The sequence below is a fragment of the Centruroides vittatus genome, unplaced genomic scaffold (genome assembly GCF_030686945.1).
Source record: "Centruroides vittatus isolate TY-2023 unplaced genomic scaffold, ASM3068694v2 contig_17, whole genome shotgun sequence".
NCBI classification, from domain to species: domain Eukaryota; kingdom Metazoa; phylum Arthropoda; class Arachnida; order Scorpiones; family Buthidae; genus Centruroides; species Centruroides vittatus.
This window is the reverse complement of record NW_027121033.1, coordinates 551,209-573,598: the sequence shown is the minus strand read 5'-3', so window position 1 is coordinate 573,598 and position 22,390 is coordinate 551,209. Positions and strand designations below refer to the sequence as shown.

Sequence of the window (22,390 nt, the reverse complement as noted above, 5' to 3'; positions counted from 1 at the left end):
GTTTGACTGTACTGAATTGAGGATTTAGCATACAGTAGATGCTCCATATTCATCTATTCGTTAATTACATATTTGCAACTGTTTTTTCCCCATATCTGTGAAGCTAAAATTCAGTTATTCACAGAAGGATTTATAAATTTGATGAAACGATGGATATAAAGTGACAATTAAACAACTTAACAGTTTTATTATAAAGTAGCTCTACTGTAATTTGTGTTATCATCTGTTAGACCAGCTTTTCTCAAACTATGGATTGTGACACAATATTGGGTTGCGTTAAAATTTTAATGCATTGCAAAACAATACTACCTTTTGCAGAAATATTTATAATTTTTGTATTAATGAAATATTTTCTAAGAACTAAGAACAATATATGCATCTGTTATATACTGAAAATTTTTAACAACATTAAATAGCAAATTTTATATTATAAACATTTGGGTCATGGAACCATTACAAAGATATATATTGGGTTGTGTGGAAATCCGGAGTTGAGAAAGCATGTTTCTCACTCTTGTTCGGCCTCAGATCAGAAAGATCTGCCTGCGTTGTCACTAGGATGGGCTTTTAGTATTTGATTTGGGAGACAGGAAGTTCTTACGAGCTACCTGTCACTTTTTCCTAACACCAGCCTAATTAGAGCGTTAGACACGCTAATGACTAAATTTTAAATACCTTTCTGAGAGGGAGGGATTGTGGACCCGTGTTAAGACTTTGGTGTTGAGTTGAGCTCAATAACGAGACCATTTAAAACAAACGAAACAAAATATAAAAGAAAATAATAAATTGATACTAGACCCCTATCTAATTGTGCGAGAGAGAGTTTATAATAAAACTGTTAAGTTGTTTAATTGTCACTTTATATCCATCGTTTCATCATGTACAGTCTTCTTATTCTGAATGACGATAGGCGGAGAATCATTGAGGAGGTCGAGGCTCAAGGAGGAGGACATGAGTGAGGGAACTAGATGCTTACTTCTCAGCACAAAAACAGGTCATCAATTACGTAACAGCGTGTCTCCTATGTGACACTTTTGAAAATCTGCCCGTCTATATGGCAATGTTGGATTTCTATTGACTGCCTCAAATGGTGGAAAATTGCCCTTTTTATCGTATCTCTCGATCAATAGAATTAATGGATTTATGTCTGCTAATGGGATGTACAGGGATTTAGATATGCAGATGGTTGTCAAAATTGGAGATAAGAACTTGTGAAGGGAAGTGGATTTTCCTTTCTAGCACAACAGTGTCACTTCTGTCTTCCGTTAAAGTAAACAATAGGGAAAAATAAATACACTTTCTCACGCTAAATAAATGATATAATTCCGATTCTCACAGTTGCACAAGCAAGACATTTGAGAAATGCTGTGTTAAGCCATTCTAAGAAAGACTATTGTGAGAATTCGGACCCACCGGAATTTAGCCGGTAATGATACATCCCTTTCCGCGCGAGTAGAAGGAAAAGGAATATATCAAATTAAAGAATTTTCTCATGAGGTCCAAGTCGAAAACTAGCCTTCCTTTTAATGTTCATCATTATTTTATTAACAACTGCACACCAGGTGTATAAAATAAATGCCTTGGATGCCTTGTGACATCGATATTTTAAAATAACATTCGATCTTATGTTAGGGATTTGACGATTTGTTTCTCATCATGCCTTGTGACATTGATATTTTTAAAATGACATTCGGCCATACGTAAAACTTCAATGTTCAATGCTGTTCGGCACATGATTTGGTTCGTTTTCGTCTTCGAAAATCGTTCCAGTCAATTTTTTACCTGAAGAAGAACCCAGGAGGGGTTTTGAAAATGTTTGTAGTGACTGATGTTGTGTGTTATGCACCAGTTAAAGGTTTTTTGTGAGTAACATTTTAGTTAATAAAATATCTAATTTACTTTAATTTTGAGAGACTAACAATGATACCAAGCATAGTGTTTGCATCAAAACAAAACAGTGATCATTTCAAATTACTATTCTGCTTACTGTAATTGATTTTCCGATAAGTTTGGCACACATTATTAGTTGCAAGTTTCTTCTTAATGGAAAAATGGAGAGACAAATAACAGGCTTAAATCATGATTTTTTTTTTTGTGATAATTTTTAATTGTAGGCGTTTTAATTTGGGCTATTTCTATTTTCTATATATTGTGAGTGGCCAAAGCTTGTCACAATAAGTCTTATATCACTTATTAGAAATAGGTGACAGCCCTTAAACTTTTTATAAATTTAAACTTATACAATTTCTTTTTTATATATATATAAGTAGGCTTACAGGAGCCACAATAAGTGTCTAGAAGAGCCACTTATGGCTTCCAAACCATGGTTTGATCATTAATTCTTTGTCTCTCTAGACCCATAATATTTCATATTTTGTTTTTATATTGTCTGCGTAGGCCTTATTTATAAATAGGACTTATTATACTGGTGTAGTTAATTAAAACAGAGTTTTAATTAATCAAAATATTAGGACTAAGAATGTATCCAAAAATACTCAATTCAGGCCATTGGCTCCCTGAATTAATCATTCTTGGATATTTTCTTAATATCACGGAGCCAGTGTCACCCAGGATTATCGATATCTGAACTGATGCCACACTCGAGATTTAATCTTGGAAAGCTGAGTTGAATGGATAAAGTTTTTAATGTGAACTCAATAAAATTCCCACCTTATGTGATTGCTAAGTAATAAGTAATATAGAAATAGAACACACAACACAATATTAATAAAAAAAATGAATTTTAATTAGGAAACTATTTCTGAAAAATATACTAGTGTTTCTTTTCCTTTTTTTTTTTTTTCTTTTTGTGCCAGGACCCCTTGACCTACTCCCTGGGTCCACCACTGATCAGGACTATTGGTTTTAATTTTTCATTCTATATAAATCTATTTGTGCAGTTTGTAATTTCATTTGTAATAATAGTTTTTCTTCATAGTAGAAGGACTCTTTTAAAATGATAATTTTAGTAATACCATATAAAGACTCACAAAATGCAACATGTAATTCATTTCTACTGGATATCATAAGTTGCAGACAAGTTATGGCATGTTTTTAGACTTTACTTACAATATATAGCATAGCAAGGATTCTGTTTATATCTTTCAAGACATCCATACATGTAGCATAGTTAAATTTATTGATACATAGCCAAATGATCGCATTAAATTTATCTGTATAGTTTTTGTTGACTCCAAAGCAACAGTGCTTAACACTTTGTATTTTATGGAAAGTAATTATCAGTTTTATGAGATAATTAATTACTGTTGTAGAGGGAAATTTTTAATAAGTAGATGTACCATGATCTAAATTCATCTTTCTTAACGAAGAAATATGCACTAACTTTTTTAAACAAATAAAACAGATAGTAGAATAGAAGAGATGATAGAACAATCCAAAAATTATTTTTTACACATTTCTTCCAAAACTATTAACATTTGATAAGATTGAAATCACTTTAGTTGTTACTTACATTCAAAAATTTAGAGACAAGCTCTTCTTTTAAAAGTAGAAGAAAACTCAAAAGACTTAAATAGTGTGTGTTTATTAAAGAATGTAATTTCGGATATCAGTTTTGAGTAATTTAGAATTTTAAAGGAGGAAAGAATAACAGAAGCAGAATGAATTGAATGAACGGTGTGTTATAAAAATTGGCTTTTCTGTTCAGAAAACCTGGTGTAAATAGGAATATTTCGTACCTAACTCACAAATAATTGTATTTTTGAGTGTCATTCCATTCTATATTCTTCTTTTGGATTTTTATGAATGTATCAATCATTAATACTACTATTACATTTCTTTTAAAAACACAAAGATAAGCAGAAATTTGGCAAAAATTTATTAAAAATTTTTCATTTTATAATCAACTTTAATCATATCTGATGTTCATCAAGCTGCTCCCCAAAGAATGTCATCTTAAGTCCACTGGTAGGAATACGGGATGATTCTCTTGCTAGGAATCCAAACATTCTTCTATTACTCCTTATTGCTTAATGGTTTTCTATGAAAATTTACATGCACTTACCTTCTCATAAAACAAGGTCTCCTTAAAGCAGATGTTGAAAATGGCCCTCCAACATCCAAGCAATTTTTTGTATGTGGGTTATTGAGTTTTCTAGCAAGAGAACCAATCTTTACTTTAAACATTATTAATGCTATCAATGGTAAGAATAATGTTTTGGTGTATTTGACATGAAAAGATTTTAAAGCACTGATTCAGTGTAAAGTCTAAGCTGTATAGAATTATTTCAAAATGCCACAGTATCAAAAGCAATTGCAACTATATTACTTGAAAGAGAATTTACTTCAATTAAGTTTATAACTTGAATATAACCTTCTTTTCCATCTAAGTTTTATATTGCACTTTATTAACAAGAAATCTAAACTGCAAAAATAGGAACATTGATTTAAATTATCAGATTTTCTAAATGTTTTTATATGAGTATGATATTGACTCTCTGTATAGACGAAACTTAACTTATTTAATAAATTTCACAAGTGTACTCTTCACATTGAAACAGGAAAAAGTTCATAAATCTTTTAAAATTATTATTATAGTCAATATTAAAAAAATTGTCTAATATATTATTATTAAGATTATGACAAATATTTATTTTATCTTAAATTACAAATTATTGTAATATTATTTTCTACAAATAATTATTTTTAATTTCCGTAATTGGTCAATTATCGCTCAACATTTCTACGACACGGAATCGGTCATTTCTTCTAAGATCATTCCGAATTCATTTAAATTTCTAGCAAATTTTAATCCTTTATTCCAAGAGGTGCTCAGACCAGCATACGTACTCAACTGTATGCTGGTACGAAACATAGTTTGGCTAATACCACATCTTGGCTGCTTTTTTCTGTTGGGATCAGTCACTGTCATTTGTAGAAAAGGTTCCATTTAGACTCAAACAGATCCAAAGCGGGCTTCGAAAAAAGTCAAGCTTATACGCAATAAGAGTATAAAAGCTGCTGTCCCGCATGGCAAGCTGGCATTAATGTGTGAACTGTCCTAGTTCCAAATGAAATTTATTCATATTTAATCAACATATTGTTTTATTTGTGTAAAATAGTCAAAATAACTCAGTGTTTTTTTAGATTTTTCCATTTATCTTCAGGAAATTTACATCATAATAGAAAAATTTTTAAATTTCTCTTTTGTTTTTATAAGAATGATTTGAGAAATGTTAAAATTCTTAAGAATTTTTACTGCTTTTTTCAATTTTTTTTTATATTATAGTTTTCCCAAAGATATAAGTTCTTAGCTGGCAGCAATATTGGAGCATATGCTCTGAAATTTTTGGTTTCTAGTAAAAAAGAAAAAATAAAATAAATTCTGTTTCAATAATTTTGTAGAACATATTAGTTTTTATTATCACAGATTTATGAATGATAAATGCAATATAATAAGTTTTATTCAGTCTGTTGCTACATTTTCTTACTTAAAATACACTACTAAAAAGTGAAATGGCAACCCCACGAAAGAATATTGTCACACAATGTGCCATATGTACATGTAGCCATATGTACTGTACATTGCGAGATTAATAGTGGTGACAGAGATATGGAAATGATTAAAAGAACAAAGATATGCAACAGACACCTGTTTATTCAGTAATGAATAAGGCCCCCACAAGCTGCTATATGGGAAGGAATACTATCAATGAGGCAATTAATGATTGCCTTAGATTTCTTTTGCCAAGCTGCATCTAATATGGTGTATATATTGTCTATGCCATAGACGATATATACGTCGTATTAGATGAGGTGCCCTGGTGATCACCGTCACATACCATAGACTCTATGGTATGTGACGGTGATCCCCAGGGCACCTCATGTCAGATGACGTCCCACGGGTGTTTTGATGGAAGAGAGATCTGTAGAAACTGCTGATAAGAGAAGAATGTGAATTCCATTCATGTTGGTGACAGTTTGCTGCGTGACATGCAGTTGGGCGTTGTATTTCCATTGTACTGCACCTGTAGCCAAACCACAGGCCCCACAAGTCTTTTAATGTGCTGGTCTGCTATCAGAATACCAGAAATGTGCACTGGGGCTATTTGCTGATTGAACACGATGCTTCCCAAACCATGATGCCTGGTGTGCGATCAGTGTGGCACTTGGTGAAAAGGGCTAGGTGAAAAGGTCTTGGGGAACATTCCCCAGGATACCATCACAGTTGTCCATGGCCATTATTTCTCCACAAACAGAAGCAGGATTCATCTGTAAACAATACTGGATGCCATTCAGTAGTCCAGTTTATCATCACAACTGGACTACTGAACAACATGCCAAGCATGCAGCCCTGTGTTGAGTGGTTAATGGCACCAGTTGATGGTTGCCATGCATGCAGCCTGACTTTATAAAACCTGTTGCAAATGGCTTAAATGGACGCAGATGCACCTGTTGACAGCAATGGGTGGCTTTGGATGTCAGGTATTGTGGAGAATGAGTCCTGATAGGCCATTTGGCAAATCTGCCAGTCAGTGCAATCACTCCTCCTTCAGTATGTTCACAGATGTTCCTGCATCCATTGTCATGCATTACTGTTGATCATATTCATGTTATGCCCAACAGATGTGGCAACTGTGCTCATTGACAAACTCAGGTTGTGCAGTTTCTAACCCCATTGTTAATTGGTGGTAGTTAGCTTGCTGTCATCTCCAAGGCATTTTCAATGTTTCTTTGAAAGTTAATCTGCCATAATCACATTTATGGCCTGACCCAACTGTTGGTCTTTATAGTCCAAAACTGGGTACATCATCACCCGATGTGTGTGCAAATGTAATCATTTGTACATCTGTCATTTCTACCAATCCTGCAATTTGCATCTGGCATCTGGCTATGCACATTTCTTCGTTGTGTTGCGATTTCACTTTTGGGGAGTGTACAATGTAAACAACAAAATTTCCAATAGTCAAATATTTCAGAACCAGATAAATTTTGCAATTTAATTGGCTAATGATTAATAATTTTTTTAATTCTAGCTCAAATATAATTGAGCTTACAGATGCTTGATAGCATATTTACATTAAAATATATAATGAATAAATTATTTTCAAAATACTCTAATACAGTCCCATTAGAATATTTACACCAAAATCTAGTGATTTAAAGAATTTGCCTTTTACTATTTTAGAAACTTTACTCAAGTTCTTGACAATTTATCTTTTATATTTTCTTGTTTTGTGCAAAAGTTCACTTGTGAAAAGTCTATTTTATTTTATATAGATGTTCCATTTATGTAAATTAAAAAGTTAATTATATTTTTTAATTAAATATTATAATTAAGTACATAAACTGAACTGCTTAAACTAGTAGCATAAAACCAAATGCTTTTTCTCATTTGCCAATATCAATTGGAGTACAGTTTAAAAATAAGTAGAAGTTAAAAGCATTTTGATATGGTCATGTTAAAACTGTTTTTAATGTTCTTTTTTCTACAGTGCCAAACATTACATAAATAAGTTTCTAATTTGCTTCTTACATCACATGTAAATGAACTTTTCAGAATGTCAAATGTTTGGAAAGTGTCACTTATTTGCTCAATAAAGGTCAAACAGTGAAGAATGATCCCATAATACATAGTTTTCCTAGTGATAATCAAAATATTCTTCTGGATAAAGTACTTGTATACATAAAAAGGAAATGTTACAATGAAGAAATCTTAATGCAAATTAATTTGTGATTATTTAAAGATTTCTAAGTATCTAGATGTATTTGTGATAATTTCAAAATTTTAAATTTGCATTATGCACTACTGATTTGTATTTTAGATTCGGATTCATGTCGAAATTTTTATACGGTACATATACGGGGTGTTCTAAATGTTGCAATACACTGGAATATTTAACACTTACTTGAAAAATGTGACATTATAATCTCAGAAATCCAACATGTATAGATAATTCATTCTTCTAAATATATATGCAGTGTTGTAACTAGGCAGGTGTGCAGGTATGGCATCCAGAACAAAGGGAGGACCTGAAATGGGGTATCAAAAAACTTGGATCAGTATTATATTTTTAGTTTTAAATTTTGCTGCCACATGGTCTGGATAACATGGTTGGGTTAACTTTAATCATACAATTTCTATTGTATTTTTCCCCAAAAAAGAAGGGAGTCAAAATAAAATCATATACAGGATGCATGTAAAGCTAGTTAAGGCATTGTACGTATGGATACGTCTCTCTCGTTTGAGCTGAATTTTTGTTAACACATCAGATATTACACACTTTCAATGGATTCAATTATGCATGCGTGTGTCCACAGGTAGAAATTAAGAATTTAAAGTCTGGGGACTCTTGGCATATCGAGCTGACGCTGATGCTTAACAACACATCATACTGTATACTAGATAATTGCTGGATTAAATCGAGCTACTTTTACAGCTATTATCTGTAAATTTATTTACAGATAATTCTTCTTCTGTGTACGCCATATCAGATTCCTGATGTCGGCAACACCTGGCATAGGTTAGTAAGTTAGTAATATGCCGAGGTGTTTCTAGGGAAAGTTACAGCCAGAGTGGTTTCCCATTGCCTTCTCTGGGGTGCGATGTTACGTGAGGGGAAATGCTTTCTGGGAGGTCTTATAAGGGAAACTGGCCCCTGTTCAGGTGTTACAAACATGGAGAAAACTCCACGTGGCCAGCCCCGTCCAAGCACGGCACAAACCCGCGACCAAACTCCCAGTGTTTAGTGACAGAACTGCTCTGCCACTGGTGGGCTTACAGATAATAGCTGTAAATAATTTCGTACTAGAGGTAGGCATATATTACTAAAACATCAGGCTTCGGGATGTTTTGAGACATTTTGAGATAGTCACAATGGTATTGCATCACCATTTACCACTCAAGTGGACATTTTTGTAATTAATTTTTTTAATTTTCAAATAGAATTCCACAACCGCAGACATCTTGTGAAGTGTAAAATTATTCTACCGATTAGTTCAAGTTATACACATCTGAAATGTAAACTTTAATTACAAACACCCTGTATTATGAAAATATTTACAAATTACATTTTATAAAATTTGTCAACATTAACATCAAATACAGACTCATAACATGTGCTATTTAAAATGTACTGTATATACATGTTATTGTATATAATTGTTTATATACAATAAAATGCAAACCTGTACTTTATCTGGGAAAATATTTCAATTAAGTCTCCTGAAGTGTCGAGAGCTCCATCATACTGATTGAAAAAATCTTTCTCTGTGTAAAATGTTATGTAGTATTTGTCTGTTGTGAAGATGTTGGATAAATTTATATAAATTTAATATAACATTCTGTTAATGTATAGCATGTATATAACCTACTAAAAACTTGTTTAACATATGCATGCATTAATTATCATTAAATTTCAATATAACTTTCTAGCATTTCAATGTTTAAGTAGTTCTTGAGTGTATGCTCTGCAATTGGTATTTTCCCCCCTTTCACATAAAATATCTATTGCAAAGCATGTAATTTGTAATGTATCAACTTTCAACTCTCATAATACTGTGAGCTGATATTTATACATTACAGATAACAATACCATTCTAGCCACTGGTGTATTCACATCTACAGAGCTGTACAGGTTGTCCAAAGGTAAATATACCTCCCACTAACAAAAACTAAGCCGTGAAATTCTTGAAAAATGTTCTTAATTAACTGTTATTACTAAGTTGTTAATGGATAGATATATATATTTCAAAACGTTAATTAATAATTTGGAGCCATCTTGGTGAAAGCCGTCGATGGACGAACAGGAATTGGGGGAACTTTTCGTCTTTCGGTAAGAAGAGAACGAGAACTTGCATCTTTTTCTTTCGAGACGCACTCGTAATGAGACATTAGATTATAAAATTAATAATATTTAACAGAGGTATGTTTTTTAGATCATTACGTGCGATTACATTCAAATCTATATGAAGCGTTTACAAAAGATGCAACTAACTTATTTCAGAAAATGAGGATACAAAATATTTTGTGCCGTAAGATGAAATGTTTCATTAAATTCCTGCATGTTGTATTTTAAAATAAAATATTTGAAAGGCCAAACTGCCTGATGGTTCATCCAATATTAATTATTCTAAAAATTATATTCTAATAAATGATTAAAATAACTTACTTTTTGATCAAGTAAACAATGTGGAAGAATTAGAACTAGAAAAAGATAAACTTAATAAGATTTTTGACAATTAATTTGATATTTCACTTGAAATTACAACTTGTATATTATATTGTAAATTTTGATAAGAATGTAAAACACTTTATTAGATCTAAACAAAGCTTTTAATTTTTATTGTGTGTGTATTGTGTATATATATAATTGATATAATTTTCTAAAGATTTATAATCAGAGCACTTACTTTATTCTTTAATATTATTATTAGCCACCTAGTCACATAGAATTAATATAAAGACATTTATCATCAAGACTAATTTTGCCGACTGATAACTATGGTTGCTAACAATTGTTCACACAAAATGCCAGTCAAGAAGAATGCTGGCTCTCCTCCATATTCTGCTTATTCCTTGTGCTCCTCCTTTGTACTTCTGTATTTCTCTAAATTCCAAAAGTACCCTTGTACAGGGTGTCCATAAAGTCCATCTGCAACTTTAAAAATTTACAACTTTATTAGTATTTGTGATAGAAAAAACTTTAGAAACATTGTAAGAAGTATTAGAAAGCTTAAAGTTTTTTTTATCACAAATACTAATAAAGTTGTAAATTTTTTTTAAATTGCACACTGACTTTATGGACACCCTGTATATATAATTATTGCTGACATTGGGAGCAAGACTACCCCCTACTCCCCAGGTTTTGATTCTTTCCTTATTTTTCATAGTAAAGACTAGCATCATTCTATATTTCTTGTGTAGTTGATTCTATTACGTTTCAGTTCTACAATAGAAATAGTTGGAGCACAGCATTTAATTCGCGGTGTACTGTTACTTTGCACTAACAAACATTTAACATTATAGTTCTACTATATCACAGGAGAACCTGTTCAGAAAGTATTAAAGAAGTAAAAATAAAATTCAACAAAATTGGGATAACTTCAATAAATTATTCAAACAATTCTTTAATTTATTAAAATTAAGTCTTTTAACAATTAGTTGTATAAAGGTTGCCTGCCTTAAGCATTAAAAACATCTCGGTAGAGGCCTAATTTTTCCTCAGAATCTGCCTCTGCGTGGCTTAGACTTGGTTTCAATTTAAAAAAGATTATTTGAAGTGGATCCCAGAAGTGTAAAAGGCAGCTAGGATGTAGTACTGACCACATCATTTCTTACTCTGATTTTGTGTCGGAATAAGCATCATTTCTTAGTTACTATTTTGTATAATCCCAGAACATGAATTCAATAAAATAAGTTTTAGAAAAGTAAGTCATCTACTGTATTTTCCAGCATATAAGATGACTTTTTAACCCAAGTACCTGCATGTCATAAGCATTTGAATTAAAATTACCATATTGAAATCAAATCTGATTTTTTTCTTTTTTACTTTTATTTGGTGTACGTTGGAAGAGGGGTCGTCTTATACGCCGGAAAGTATGGTAGTTTATTCTACAGTGAAGTTGAGATAAGTTGAGCTATTAAACTTGGGGCTCTTGAGCAAATAAAGGCAAAATTTATAAGTTTGTGGAGATTTCTACAAGGCATTGTTTACAAATTAACAGTCATTTGTCACAAAGAGCATGCAAATAAGTATTGGGAAAAATAATGTTACAGTTAATGGACGATGAAGGAAACACAATCTAGGTATGAAACATACACTTTTCTTAGCTTTATGTTAAGAGTTACAAATAGACTAATTATTCTCGATGAATGCCAAATGATTGCCAGATTACATCGAGCTATATTAATGCTACTAATTACTAATTAACATTAAGTAATTTGGCCTAGAGGTAAGTATTAGGAGCCATTGGTTAATAAATTTAATATTAATTTAATTTTAAATTAATTAATTATAAGGTGCTGGAAGAAAAATATAGGCCCGAAGCAGGACCGAAGCCTGTAACTCTTACTTGCTGTGCAGGTAGATGCATTGCCAGTTGTGCTACCCAAACTTCTGTCTGATCTTTGTTTCCAGAACTATTAATTTAGATATAACTGTACTCGGGATTCATGGTGCCGACTGGGAACAATTATGGAGCCTACGGCTTATAACCGGAAGCATAGATCGGACAGATGTCTGGGTAGCATTACTGCCAATGCATCCACGTGGCAAGTGGGAGTCCTGAGTTCAAGTCCCAATTTGTGCCGATTGTTTTCTTCCAGAACCTTCTAAATTAATTAATTATTAAATTTATTAGGAGACAGTGCATAACATCTATCTCTAGGCCAAATTACTTGACATTTAATTAGTAATTAGTAGCATTAATATAGCCAATGTAACCCGGCAATTGTTTAGCGTTAATCTAAGAATTGGGCTTATGGATGTATATTTCTATTCTCGATAATTTTCAAATGATACGATCTTTCCAAAAACTACTTTCTATCATGTTTCTCTTTTTAGAAATTGAACTGAAATTAAATGAATGAAATTTTTAGTTTTCAATACACTATTTTATATCATAAATTTTGTTTTGCTTTTGTACACAGAAAACTGTACAGAAGTTTGGAAAGTCAATCTTAAATAAATTAGTTTTTCAGTGATTTTGTTCAAATAAGTCATCTTTAAGACTGTAGATTAATAAAAGATTTTAGAAAATTTGAAATACTAAGACTTTGAAAATATTAATTAACTCAATCGCAGGTACAGTACATTATGCCAAAAGTATAAGCAGTCGTCGAAACGAGACAAGTGAAACACTAAAATTGTAAAATCTATGATTTATTATTTCTATGTAGAGTTATACAAAGTGTCCGAAAAATTATTGTGTAGTGGAAAAAACTTAAGAGTATGAAAAGTGAAGTTTTACATATGACATTGCAGTTTCTCTTATGTAAAATGCCAGAAATGTCATTGAAGGTCTTAAAATTTGGGGGCGTGAGGTGCAGAGACCTAGTGGACCAGATTCCATGGGGACTGTGTGATTGGCAAAGTCTTCTGAAAACCAAAACACCTGTGAGAGAGCACTTACCACAAAGTGTGAATGCAGGATAATACATATGATATTGCAAAAGAGACTAATAACTTTAATGCCATTACAAATTTCTCACTGTGCAGTAACTTTCAGGACACCCTTGTATAATGAATATATATAGATAGGCTAGTCTTTACACAATATGTTCTTTGTCATATCAGAAAAACTACCTGTAAATATCTTTATTTTAAGTTCGTCAAAGTTTATTATATTTTTATTAATAAAAACTTAACTTAAAATGGACAGAAGAGAATATATACAAATATTACGATAGTATACAAAACATTCGAAGCAAGATGATCTTTTAGGATAATAATAATGTTGAGCCACTTCACACAATAGTGTGCGCACAATCAAATTATACTACTAAATGTCCTTAGTGTCAATATAGGTACTTTTGTTTTCAATAAATTATTGAAAGTAAAATTTGATTTTAAATTTGAAAAAATAATTAATATTGGATGAACTATTGAATCAAATTAATACTATAATTATTATATAATATTTTTAATAAATCAAAATGACTAAAAGTATTTATAACACAAATGTTCAGAAACTAGTTCAAAGTTTAAAATGTTTGTATGTGTGTTTTTGATGTTCCGTCCGTTCGTCTTTCTTTAATCTCAAACTGTGTTAGATAAACAAAATTCAAGACCAGATACAGAAAGCTTAATTGCTCATTTTATTTATTTTTGCATTTACTTACTAAATTTTAAGAAGTGAAAACTTAAAATGTTTATATAATTCCCCTTAAACTCAATTAAAGCATTATTTTGAAGTATTGTAATCAGAATCAAGTTAGTAAGTGCTTCTCTGTTCATCTTTACAGTAAGATAATTTAAAATAATCAAACAGCTTGCTTAATTATTTTATGTTAAAGTAAAGAATCTGTTACAAATTCATAATGAAAAGTTTTTGTTACGAGTAATAAGGACCTCCAAATAAAATAATGTTAGTAAAGTAACTGCTTCAGTATATCTCAATCACACACGACCTTATAACAGCTAACATCTTTGATTATTTTTAATGGATCTGCTTCAAAACTTGAATGTTTGTCAGGTTGATGTTTGTAAATACACAATCTTTAATAATAAGCCAAACAATTGCCATATTAATTTGGCTACTTTACACCTTTGGCTTATTATTAAAAACCTTGGGCTTTGTGATGTTTATAGCTAACAGTCTTTAAAAGTGATCAAAAAACATTAGTTTTTTCCAGTAGTAAAACATCTTGTAGAACCAAAAAATCTCCAGTAAATAATCACAAGGACTAATGTTTTTGTTTCTTTTCGTGGATTACTTACTGAGTATTTTTGGTTCTACTAAGTACTTTACTACTGTGTGTGTACGCTAGCCTGAAGAATTGTCGAGTATTTTTATTCAGTTGAATAAACATTTTTTGCTGCTATTCAAGGTTCTGTGTGATTGAGTTAAATAACATTGCTTTGTTTAATGTTCTGAAGAAGTTTTATTCTTCATACCAATACCTATTTAGTATAAAATTATAAAACTAATTTTTTGTTCTTTTATATCTAATTATTTCTCCAATTCTTTAGCATACATAGAAAATAAATGTATACATTTATTTTCTATGTATGCTAAAGAATTGGAGAACAAAGCCTGTTCTCTAATTCAAAAATCAGATATTTAAATGGTTTCCTAAACATTACTTAGTTAATTTGCACTAACATTAGTGATCTCACAGTTAATGAGAGAAAAATTAAAACATCTTATATCCTATCATCCACATCTTTTCAATATAGGCCTATGCAGCAACAGTACATCTCTTTTGATACGCTTATCTACACTCCTGTAATGATAGTCGAACGTGCCAATCAAAAGGATTTAAAATAATTGATGAGCAGACTTGTTTAACAGATAGTTTTACGTTACAGTATATTCAAAATATTGCCAAATAAGAGATTTCAAAAAATATTAAGACCTCTAATGCGAGGCTTTTTTTATTAGAACTATTTGCTTGCCAGCACTAGAGTGCACTTTTCTCATTGCTAAATGTATTTCTTTTGTAAATTTAATTAAAAATGTTCAACAAAAGTATTAGCCTTACATTAAATTTTTCCTACCATAAAGTTTTAAAATTTCTCATTGCTGACAACACATATAAAGGCATACATTACTATATTCTTTTTAGGCTATTGTGTAGCCTTTCCCTCCAGCGCAAAGCATGCCTCATCAGTTTTATTCTTTTTTCCTCCAGAATTCACAAATAATTTATTAATGATGAATATTCATTATTTATAGCTTGAGTTGTTTAGAATTATCAAAATAGCTGCAAAAGCTAATGCTATCTAAACTTCATTTTTGTTAACCTGTGTAGATCTGTTAAATAGAATGAGAACTTTTATATAATTATATTTATTAATAGTAAATTCAATAGACGTTACCTCTGGTTTTTGCATTGCTTTTGAAGATATAAATCAGTCCACATTCTCTTCTGATGTAAACATAATGTAAACATGAAGCATTTTTCTTTGAAAGTAGTCATCAATTTTCCACTTTTGTTGCACAAAACATTAATTTCAAACAAATATTCTTTGGGTTTATGGAACTTCTAGAATGCATAAAATACCATTGACTAGAGGAGCTTGTACCAGTACATTATTCTACATTGTAACCAGTTGTGCACTTCAGTCCAACACAAGAATATGAATTTCTCGTGGCCACAAACAATCAGAGTTGTTTATTCTGAAGTTTTACTATGTCGTATTGCCTCAAATTTGCCATAAGAACCAAGCAGTGTTTTGAATTTTACACCAGCAAATTTAAAATTAATTATACAAACTTGTGTTAAATTCTAACACGTCGAATATGTGAATAGTGTGTGCACAAAATACAAATGGCTTCTTAAACTTACATTATAGACATATCAATTGACTATTAGGTCTGAGATTTTATTTACATAAAAAAGCTATTCATCTGATACCTGGAAATTTAAATTGAACATTGAAAAAGGAAAATGTAAAGGAAAAAATTGTGTTTACAATTTTAAATGTTATCACCGTAGAACAGAAAGCAAAGGAATGTACAAAAATTGGATGATAATTTCACAGAATCAAATCTTAAAAGTTTTACGGGAAGAATTGTGAGATGATTAACAGAGTTGTTTGCTCCTACGTATCGATTTAGACCAGAGAAAAGTAAGTAAAAACTTATTTGTACTTCTAAATAACCAAAATTAAATTTTAAAATTAATAATTATTTTAACATTTTTAACAACAGTTTATAAAATCACTTCAAATTGAATTTTAAATTCTATAATTATTTCTATAAAGAGAGAATTACGTTTAATGTACACTGAACCTCAGTTTATCTGGTATAATTTTTAAATGCACAATTTCAGATTGACACTGTTGAAAACAAATTTTGCTGCATTTTTCTACACAGTAGCACTTCAGTTTAACACATTTGGTATTTAAAATATTGAATATTTTATTTTAAAATTATTTTTATTGATAATAAATTAGTACAGGCCCAAATACTGTGTTAATTTTATATTGTAATGTCACTGCTATTTCAGCTTATACATTCAAATAGATGGGATTATCCATTTTCTGTTAGGTCACGGAACTAAGTTTGTGTGAAGTCGCATTGGGATAAAAGTTAAACCTTAACTTTCAATTGGATTATATTAACGAAAACAGTCATTACACCTTAAAGTTGGCAAATTTATTCACAATACAGATGATTACATGTTTTAATGCCTTTCTCTGGGTCTTTACAGATCAAATTCTAGAACCTGAATATCTTAACTGGCATTTGAGGTTCCAATTTCCGAATCTCAACTTTCAAAATTGAACTTCACAAAAAATTTGAAGTTATACTACAAAGATATACCACTAAAAGAATATGTGATGGTTCTATGAGCAACAAGCTATGTCAAATATAAAAACCAAACTTGACCAAGATCTATTGTACGTCAAGCATTTAGGAGGGGAATAGCAATTAATTTTAAAGAAGTGGACTTATTAGCAGCTATGTGGGGGCGTGTTTTGACGTACAAGCTATGTCTCGTGATAGACACAAGCCACTTTATTGATCGGACATAAAACATTTGTTTTCCTGATTTTTCTTCTATCATTACCATATTGCCTGCTGAGAACATTAGTAACATAACTCCAAAACTGCCATTTTGAGATAATTTTTGTCAAAGTTCAAAATCGATTATGTATATTTCGTTCCTTCTCAATTATTCAAGTTATCAAATTGATTTTTTTCTTTGTAGCTAGATCACCTTCAAGTAACATGGGGTAGGTATGAACTTGAAAGAGGAAGGAAAAAAAAAGCTAGTTCTTTTTTATTAGTGAGATTGAGGCCAAAGTTTTCAATGTGTACGTCGGACGTTCCTGTCTAGCATGATTCCACTGATGTTCCAAACACCATTGTCAAACTTCTTCACTTACAGGAAGACGATGCCGAATGTCCAACATACACATTTTTGCATTAAATAGCGAGGTTGAAGTCCTCAACCTCACTATTTTAATTACATCACCAAAACTAATTCAAATTTTAATGATATTGAAAGATTTTGTGATGGAATACTGACATGACATATACATTCTACTGTAAATGATTGAGTTGTGTATACCATGAGACTCTCACCGTCGACAATTTCTGAAGTAAGTCACTAATGTTCTCAGCAGGCAATGTATACTCCGGATTTCTCTATTGGATTTTGCTTTTCTTTTTCTAAGACAAAGTTTGGAGGTTCCTCTTAAGTACGATCATCATCTTGTCATCTCTAAGGCTTGGTAAAAGCTTAAGCCCCATGAGTCTGCAATGTAAAAAGACACCTTTTTTGTCATAACCTCCGAGGTTTATAAAAAACTTACACAACCAATAATCCAGCTTGTAAAACATCAAATGACAGAGAAAAATGAACAGATATTGGATATTTAATATTACTTCTGCATCTTCTGTTTGTGTCGGGATGTAAATGTCAGGAATGTAAATGTAATAATTTAAAATATAAAAATGAACATCCAACTGGAAGTCAAATGTTCATTTTTATATTTTAAATTATTACATTCCATAACTCGCTGTATTCTGATATTTGTTTCCGAATAAGTTTTTTAGCTTGATGACGATTGCTGAAAACAATTGAAAACATTCATTTTTGTCCATCATTTTGCATTTTATGATCTGGATTTTTGTTTGTGTAAATATTTTGTATATTATCAGTATTTGGTGCATTTATTACTTGAGGTTTATAATTCTCATGATTTGCCAATTCATCTGAGTTTTAATTTGGCCTTTAGAAATTCCTACTTTCATAAAAAAAAAAAAGGCATTTTATCATATATTCAATCTCAAAGATCACCTTTCTGTATCTATATTCATCTCATGCAGGTACAGATGAATCAAATGATATATAAAATTCTTCAAAGCATTCCTTTTGTATATCCCTTTTTGTGTTCTTCCATCCCTTTGTAATGCTTAAAAGAGCAAGTTTCAAAGAAAACAGATACAAACTAAGCCTATAGAACATGAACTGCCAAGAATAACTTGTCTTTAGTTTCTCAATCATTTTAGTTAGGGCTTTGTCAGTTTTATACTGTATGTAGAACTGCATTATTCTATTAAATTGGCCTGAAAAAATCCTGGTCTTTGTGGGTCTGTAAAAGGGACCACAGATATGTGGTCCCTTTTACAGACCCACAAAGCTGTTGTCTTTCAGCTGCTGAGCTCAAAAGTACTTGGGCTTTGATTAATAATCGGTTTGAGTTGTTTTTTCTAATAAAAAAACTTTGATAAAGTAGTTTTGCACGAGTATAAAATATGTAGTTCCTCACACGAATGGAACAAGTAAACAGTTTATATGCACTGCTGTTATGCTTAACTATAGCTAGATATATACATATATATAACAAAAGTTCTATTACAAATATACAAACATATGACCCTGCACGCACACGAACTCTGCCGGGAAAAAAAAGATTTATCTCATCATCGTGTCCTTTCTTTTGTCATCCTGACCAATCTGGACCTTGCCCCCTGCCAGGCCATTGTTATATTGACCAAATGCACATCCAGGGTACGCCAACTGGTGGTACAGAAGGGAGAAATGTAAAAGACAAGCCAGGGAATAAAAGAAAAGCAAAACAAATATATACATATATCAACACAGGAAGGCAGAGAGAAAACAAATACTGCACTGTGTTTATGTTGACGTAACACCACAAATATAAAGCAAATAATAACTATCAAACCCTCGTCTGGTCAAAATCATTGTTCTCTTTATTTTTTGATATAATTACTTAAATTTTATCTTTCACTTTATTTATATTTTACCGACAAAGTATGAAATTCAAATGTTGTATAGAATGAATGTTTTTATAGATTGTCTAATATAGCTAAAGTTTTATTTTCCATTTTGCTTGGGCATTCCATAAAATCTAGGAATTCTATAAAATAATTCTGATTTTTGAGATGTTTGAGACACTTTATTATATAGTGTATACTAACATTTTATTTTTGATGAGATTATTATATGTAAAAGCAGGCATGAACTAATGCTAATTGTACTGCTAATTTTGTTCATTGTTTCAAAAGGTTTATCACAGAATGTAGCACTATAATGAATTACAATCTTCAAGTATAACTGTTTCAAGAGACCTTGTTTTGTTTCCAGTTGATAAAATCCATCCATCATTAGTCACATACATTACAATAGCCAAGATGATGTGAGTTTCTCCTGTATCCTGATCTACTTCTGGGACTGGAATGCAACTACATTGTTCAGCAGGTTGGAACTTGTTTTAAGTCTCTGAGTTTCTTTGTCTGAAATTCTAGATTTTAGTTTGTGAACTAAGATTTTTTAGTTTTGAAACAAAGAGGACAAGTAAGAGGTACACCAAATCCCTTTTCACACATGATTTCCGCACGTGGCATGAATGCTTTGTCCGTTTTTGATACCGATTGACATTACTAGTTGATTTTAGAAACAGTTGCAGCAAATAAAGTCTTGAACTTCAAATCCTTGGATCAAAGTAGAAACTAAGAATTGTGCCTTCAAACTGCTGCATTTTCAACTGTATATTCATGTGCAGCTGTGAATTCACTCTCCCTTTATACTCATTGTTCCTTTTAGCATTAATAGAATCTAAAATGTCTTCCAGTTCTTGTTTTGTAATGTTCAACACTTCTTTTGGCAAATATGAAGTGTTCAAATCAACTTTTATTTTGCATGTCTCTCTTAGAGATGGTTTAATACCTGAATGATAGACCCTATTCCTTATTGACTGAATGAAAAATATATGTTCACTCCAATGAAGATTACCCTGCATTCATGTTGTGATTGTTCTTTACATCTTGTTTTATTCATTTCATGTTTTCTTGTCAGGTTTTCTATGCACAGTTTTCAGTTGATCAGTAATTCTTCAAACTACTGATATTGTTTTCCAACTCTTCTGTTATCTGAAGTATTAATGGAGCACCAAGAAGAGTAAGTGTATCAAGAATATGATGCTACTTCCTCAGTTTCTTGAATTTAAAGCTCTTAATGCCACAAACCTTTGTGAAATGTTAAGATTCTTTGTCCATGACCTGAACAAACTATTAATATACCCTCACAAACTTCTTGTATTTTGTTTACATGTGTTTTATTGTCTTTAATAAAGAAAACTTCTCTACTAGACTCGGGATAATCAACCAGTAGGGATTTCCACCAAACGATAATATGCCCAAACAATTTATTACAAAAAAATCAACTGGTACCAAGAGATGGCAACATGAGCACTATTAGAGCAGTCCTGGACAATTAGAGATAGAAAATGTTCTAGAAGTCAAAAGTATAATTGTAAAAAAAGACATTCCAATATAGAATACCATGCAGTAAGGTAGCATCTACTGGTATGATTTCAACTATCCACTCTTCGAAGACAAAGCATGGTCTTTGTTCTCCATGTGTCGGTTTGACCCAAAGACCTCGACGCCACATGCTTTCCTTTGATGACCACCTTCACTAGTCCACAGAATTTTTCTCTTACTAAAAGAGAGAACTGCTGTCTGACCTGGCTTTTCTCTCAGCCAAAAGTAGTCACTCTTCCTTCATCCAGAAGTTTAAGTCTCCTTGCTTCACTTCCGTTTCCTGGAAACTACTTTCCAAAACTCACCCAACCAGTTCTTCACAATCAGACAGGAAGAATGAGGATAACCCTAGAAGTGAAAGAAACAGGTATCCAAGATCAGAAATATAGGGGTAGACAAAAGAGTTTACAAAAAACAATAAAACATAAGGAGTAACACCACACTTGTTAGATTTTCTTTCTAATCAAAGATATACTTAAATTTGCCATAAGGATAAGTTGGACCTACAATTTTCAAACTTTATATTGGTTAGTTGAACAAGGCAATGCAATACTTGGGCAATCTACTAAATTAGGTGCTAGACACATGAAGAGAACTTTGCCAACAGTCTGGTTGTTTGAAGTTTTCCAAGTGAGAATATAACCAGTTACCAGTGTTAGGTAGTTTTATCTACTCACTCGACTGCAAGAATTAAATTCTTATAAAATCAATGATTTCACTGTAATACCTTTTTTGCAACGTTTGTTTCTGTTGACAGGGTTCACAGAGCTGTAAAGAAAAGTTCTATATCAAGCCAAATATTCTTACTACACTCAGTTGATAGACCGAGTATGGTATTCTATTGTCATAATTTTGGCAATAGAAGCAAGAGTCGTAAAGTATATTGAATAACTCGCCATCTGAAATGTAGAATCTGACTGCTCTGTTTTTACTTCTATTCGCTTAGTTTTTTTTGCACCCTTAATATGCTGTACTTACATTAGGAATCTCTTCATCATTGGTTATTTTTTCCCCGTTATTCACTTCTCTTACTAGTTTCGTAATCTGCGAGACAAATGCCGTTCTTTGCAGATACGTCTACTCTTAACTCTCTGTAAAACATTCGCTTCATAATGTTTTTGCAATTATTTCACACGGTATCCATCTAAAAATCCAATCCCTTTTTTGTAGCCTCTTGTAAATTTTTGTGAGAGTTACTGTTATTTCAACAATAACATTTTAATGCATTAATTTCAGTCATTGATAGGTATTTATGAATTGATTAAAAGATGGAAGAATAAAATGAATAGTCTTCTCGTACTCTTACTTTTACAGCAGTGCGTCTGGCCTTTCTAAAAAATGACTAGTAAAAGTAATAATTGTATTTATTTCATACTCTGCTAACTGACTTTATAAGTTCTGTAGATTACCCAGGTAATTCTATACAATGCCTGAATTTCATATTTTATAGCAAAATTAATTTTGTCTT

The 22,390-nt window shown here is 31.5% G+C and overlaps 1 protein-coding gene across 5 annotated transcripts in view; it reads left to right on the top strand.

Moving 5' to 3' along the window:
• LOC136969066 (nuclear factor 1 A-type-like) overlaps window positions 1-22,390 on the top strand; it is a 127,699-nt gene that overhangs the window by 78,262 nt on the left and 27,047 nt on the right. For 4 of the 5 annotated variants that reach the window (XM_067263154.1, XM_067263158.1, XM_067263153.1 and 1 more), the window contains one exon: window positions 9,545-9,607. The exons of the other annotated variant lie outside the window; for it this stretch is intronic. In XM_067263154.1, the coding sequence (XP_067119255.1) occupies window positions 9,545-9,607 (63 nt within the window). The remainder of the gene's footprint in view (window positions 1-9,544; window positions 9,608-22,390) is intronic. 5 annotated transcript variants of the gene reach the window in all.